The sequence below is a fragment of the Cupressus sempervirens genome, chromosome 11, assembly GCF_028749045.1.
Source record: "Cupressus sempervirens isolate cs-2001-9-10 chromosome 11, ASM2874904v1, whole genome shotgun sequence".
Lineage (NCBI taxonomy): Eukaryota > Viridiplantae > Streptophyta > Pinopsida > Cupressales > Cupressaceae > Cupressus > Cupressus sempervirens.
The window spans coordinates 246,461,992-246,467,288 of record NC_143128.1 but is presented as its reverse complement, the minus strand read 5'-3'; the positions used below and the strand labels follow the sequence as shown (position 1 = coordinate 246,467,288).

The 5,297-nt window shown below is 31.6% G+C and overlaps 1 protein-coding gene across 1 annotated transcript; it reads right to left on the bottom strand.

Moving 5' to 3' along the window:
- Nucleotides 1-558: 558 nt before the first annotated feature.
- On the bottom strand, nucleotides 559-3,312 carry LOC149529069 (uncharacterized). Its single transcript, XM_089810287.1, has 4 exons — nucleotides 3,192-3,312; nucleotides 2,668-3,139; nucleotides 1,737-2,595; nucleotides 559-1,664 (listed from the first exon to the last, which is right to left on the bottom strand). The coding sequence occupies exons 1-4, from the start codon at nucleotides 3,287-3,289 to the stop codon at nucleotides 559-561; spliced, it is 2,535 nt and encodes an 844-aa protein (XP_089666413.1). The 5' UTR covers nucleotides 3,290-3,312.
- Nucleotides 3,313-5,297: the final 1,985 nt, after the last annotated feature.

Here is a 5,297-nt window from a genome sequence, read left to right as displayed (position 1 = left end):
TTGAGAAACATCTCTACTTATTGAACAAATAAAAATATTTTACTCTTTCATAATCTAAAAGAATTAATGTTTTGCTTTTTATATACATCTCAATGTTTGTTTTACACTAGATTATTGTGATAAGTATTTCACAAATATTTTCTCTTCCACATTTCTAAATAAAACAGTTACTTAAAAAAATCAAATCTTTCTTTCATTCTCTTCATTACAATATATGAGCTACTTATTTCATATAGCTCCTTGCAAAAATCATATGCAATGAACTAAAGAATTATAAATAATTTTTTTAATATATTATTCAACTATAAGGGAAGCCACAAATAGAATAATGTCTTCAATAAGGCAAAAGTACCAAGAAACCATCCGGCACACAAATAGATTTTTGCATGCAAACTTATAGATCAGCTACAATAACAAGATTACATTATTGAATTTGAAAGCATTGCAAATAATTTACATTTGGTGGCTACAATAGCTAATGAAATGTTGAGTTTTAGTACTTAGACATTTAAGTAATAAGAATACTTCAAAGAATGGAAAAGCTCACATTTCAATGAATCATAGTGTTAAATTCTTCATCCATGGAAACAAAAACTTTAGGATTGTATCAACTGTATTGAAGTAGTTCCTTCTCCAACTCATTTTTATCAAGATCAATGACACTATTCCTCCAAAAGCTACTCCATATGAAAATCCCAATGCTACTGCATACCATGGAAATTTAGGGCTTTTTTTTCCTTTACTAATTGAAACTGGAGGAGGTGCAATCATCCTTGGCAAGGAGCAATTTTTGGGTAGAGGACACCCCCATAAGTTAGGATTCCCTGAAAAAGAGGATTCTTCAAATGTGAGTATATGTTGTCCTTGTGGTATACGTCCTGAAAGATTGTTGTTTGATAAATTCAATGCACCCAAAAAGCTTAGAGCTTCAAGCCCTATGGGAACTTGTCCTGAAAAACAATTTCTTGAAAGGTCTAGTGACTCCAACTGTCTTATTTCTCCCAAGCTAATTGGAATGTTCCCATTCAAATTGTTCATTGAAAGATTTAGAAACTTCAATTCATTCAAGATCCCAAAGTCAGAAGGAACTTGTCCCTCCAATTCATTATCTGACAGATCTATGGATGTGAGAGTGGAAAGGATGTATGGGTAGTGCTCAAGTCTTTTCTTTGAAGTCATAACCAATCCATCTTGATATACATTACCACTATCTATAGAACCAATATACGAAGTGGATAACACAAAACCATCTTGACTTTCAATCGCCATTGCTTGCAATGATACAATAGTGTGTGGAATCGGTCCTAAGAATTGATTGGAAGAAAGAAGCAAGATTTGAAGATTCATTAACTGACCTATTTGTAAAGGAATATTGCCAGTAAAATTGTTCTTGCTCATCACCAATACTCTTAGATTTGAAAGATTTGTAAGTGATGCGGGTATTTCACCTTCAAGAAAGTTGTTTCCAATATCAAGAACCTGGAGATTTGAGCATTTTACTATTGAGGGTGGAAATGATCCACTCAGATAATTACTGTGGGCAACTAATGAGTATAAGTCACTTAGCTTACTAAACTCATGCGGCAAGCTTCCTTCTAAGCTATTATTACCCAAGTTTAGCACAGCCAAAGAAGAGCAATTGGACAAGCTTTTAGGGATCTCTCCTGTTATTTTGTTGTTTGCAAGATTTAGACACAGGAGGTCAGATAAGTTGCCTAAGCTTGGAGGAATATTGCCAGTGAACAAATTGTCATTGAGCAGCAACGCTTCCACATAAGAAGGCCACACGGAAGGGATGTGCCCAGTCAATCTATTTCTAGACACATCTAGTTGTAGTAGATTTGGCAAAATTGAATTTTTTGGGAATAATCTTCCTTGTAGACGATTCGTTGAAAGTCTTAGATAATACAAGTGAGGGTTGGTTTCCCACAGCCATGAGGGAATTGCGCCCACAAGGCTGGCGTTACTTAATTCTAAGTTTTGAAGTTCAAATTGTGTTGAAATCCAAAGTGGGAATTCAGTGCCAATCAGACATGACACGATATATAACTCAGATAACTGAAATGATGGAATCCAGGTAGCACTAATATTTAGGATGCAATTAGATAAATATAAACCATGTAGGCTTCTGAGCTTGTCAAAGAAAGTTTCTGAAATCATCTGGTGATGATTTAGTGACAGGTTTAGGGTGAGTAAAGAAGGTGGAAGTGAGGAAGAAGAGACTGTTTCGTTGAAATGATTGTCACTAGCATCCAAGCGAGTGAGGGAGGAAAGCCGAGAAAATGAAGAGGGAATGGTCCCACTTAGTTGGTTACTACTAATGGACAACTCTTTGAGTAAAGAGAGATTACCCAGGGAATTTGGAATGCCACCGCTTAGTTGATTGTCATTTAGGTAGAGACTAGTTAGAATGGGAAGATTGCCGAGGCATGATGGTATGCTTCCCTTCAACTTGTTGTGGGAAAGATCAAGCTCTATAAGGCGGGTGAGTAAACAAAGGGAAGTGGGAATCATCCCACTAAGGCCATTTCCAGATAAAATTAGAGATTGGGTATAAGAGAGATTTCCGAGGCATGCTGGTATGCTTCCGTTCAAGTGATTGTTGGAAAGATCAAGCTCTGTAAGGCGGTTGAGCAAACAAAGGGAAGTGGGAATCATCCCACTAATGTGATTTTCAGATAAAATTAGAGATTGCATAAAAGAGAGATTTCCGAGGCATGAGGGTATGCTTCCATTCAAGTGATTGTCAGAAAGAGAAAGGAATGTGAGGCCATTGAGCAAGCAAAGGGAAGGGGGAATCATCCCAGTCAAGCTATTTCCATATAAAAGTAGAAATTGCATAAAAGAGAGGTTTCCCAAACAGGGAGGAATATTAATGGTAGTACCTGGTTCTCTTCCAAATATATAGAGTGACGTGAGAAAAGTAAGTTGGCAGAGGCTCTCAGATATCCCACCTCGAAATTGAGACGTTGGAATGATTTCCACAGAGACAACGTGGTTGGTGAGATTGTTGCAGGAGATGCCAGTCCAGTCGGTGCAACAGTCTGTTCCATTCACCCACGAAGTCAGATAGCCAAAAGAGTCATTGAACGCATGAGCTTTGAAGCGGAGAAGAGCTTGGGATTCATGGGAGGGACATCTAATGAAATGATGAGTACAAACCAAGGAGGGAAGACGAAGAGAAGAAAGACTGAAATGATGAAATGATGAGTGGCAGGGAAAGAGAAGGAGGGAAGACGAAGAGAAGAAAGACTGAAATGCTGAGTACAAACAAAGGGGAGACGGCCATTGTACTTGGGATGGAAATGCACTTTGTGTATATGTTGTTAAATGCAGTGAAATGCTGGTCTTAAAAAGGCAATGCCAGTCAACAGGTCAATGTTTTTTCAAGGATGTGTTTCCCTCCGGTCAAATTAGCATGGTTCTGAACGACTCGACTCTCCTTGCCAATATTAGTGCTATTTTATAATATAAATTAGTTCATCATCAAATCTCTATGCGCCAATTTAATTTTTATTATTGTATTTTTAAAAAAATTATTACAGAAGCATTTGTAATTCAAAAACCAGTTATACTTCTTCTTTTATAAAATTGTAATTAAAATTAAAATTTATTTACTTAATGAAAACATAAATAAATAAATTTTAAACTATTAAAGTTTAATATATTTATGAAGTCTTGATTATCAATCAATTATAATTTATGAATATTATTTAAATTATTAATAGAAAATGACTATTTATCAAAAAAAATTATGATTATAACATTATTTTATTTAAATAATAATATATTTTGAAGTACTTTTGTTTTATTAGTTTAATTATTGGTAAGATTCATTCATAACAACAATTTAGTAGTTGTATTAGTAACTCATATACATTCAATTATAAATTTCATGAACATGAAAGTTGAATATCCATATTTTGAAATTATACATATGCAATGATATAACATATTATGAATAATTTATAAATAATTGTACTTTAGATAATAATATTGTAAATTTTGAACCATTCTTCATGGATTACTACAAATAAAAATAATAATGAAATTTGGCATGATATGTTGTCCTATGTTTCTGGATTATTGATTCAAAATTAAGAACAACTATAAATTTAGTAAGCATGAAAGTTCTATGCACAATAAAATGCAATAAATCTCATTTGTTAAGTGTCGTTTTTAATATTTGTAAATTTAAAAAACAAACTTTATGAGACTAACATAACTTAATAAATAATTTTTAAATAGTGATTCTTTTATTATTTTATTTGGATAATAATGTGTTTCGAAAAAATTTCTTAGATTTTTATTATATTTATTAGTAACATTTGAAATAAGATGTAAGATCTATAAACAACATAGTAGTTGTCCTTTTAATTTGCTACTTAGTCAATATTCAAGATATTATAAATATAAAAATTTCACTCAATAAAAAAATTAAATATTTATTTTCAACATATATTTAATATGTATACAAAATGATGTCTCCAAACATTAAGAAACAAGCATAGTCAATTGAATAATGCTTAAATAAGTATAGTCAATTAAATAATGCTTAAATACAAGACTTTGGTCAACAATAAAATAAAACATATTTTACTATAATTTCAAAATGTTAATGTAGATGAATAACTTTATTTGAGAAAAACTGTTTTGGATGGAAATTGTTTTCTAAGTCACATTAAAAAGATGGTTCCAAAGCTTGTTTCAAGGTTTTCAATATGACGCTATTCTTTTAGGCCCCATTTGGTTGCTGTTATAGGAATAGAAAATTAGAATAGAAAAATGGAATGGAAATGGAAATGGGGAATGGGAATAGAAATAGGCAATTCCAATCATGTTTGGTGCATTTGGAATTCGACTGGGAATATGTTAATCTATTGTTTGGTTGTACAAAAATAGAATAGGAATAAGATTAAGTTTTATATTTTTTAAAGCATTTTTCCTAAAAATATTTTTAATTTTTTTTTTTTTAGTTAATTCATTTTTATTTTCATTTTTTTAAACAAATAGATATAATTTAAAAAAATGTTATTAAAAAAAATTTTGAAAAAAAATAAAACAAAAAAATTCAAAAAGTAAAAGTAAAAAAAAAAAAATTCAAAAAAAAAAATTTCAAAAAATAATAAAAAATATTTTTTAATGGAAAATCGGAATGGGAATGGAAATGGCCTATTCCAATAACAGATATTTTTTGGCATAGATATATGCTCATTTTAGGGGCAAAATTGGAATATGTCTTCCTATTCCCAATTCTGATTGAGCTTACCAAACAGCGAACATAAAACATATTCTAA

Coding starts and splice junctions, on each gene's coding strand:
- LOC149529069 (XM_089810287.1), bottom strand. CDS start 3,289: ATGGCCGTCTCCCCTTTGTTTGTACTCAGCATTTCAGTCTTTCTTCTC. Junction 3,140..3,191: donor CTCATCATTTCATCATTTCA/GTCTTTCTTCTC, acceptor TCATTTCATTAG/ATGTCCCTCCCATGAATCCC. Junction 1,665..1,736: donor CAATGACAATTTGTTCACTG/GCAATATTCCTC, acceptor ACAAAATAACAG/GAGAGATCCCTAAAAGCTTG.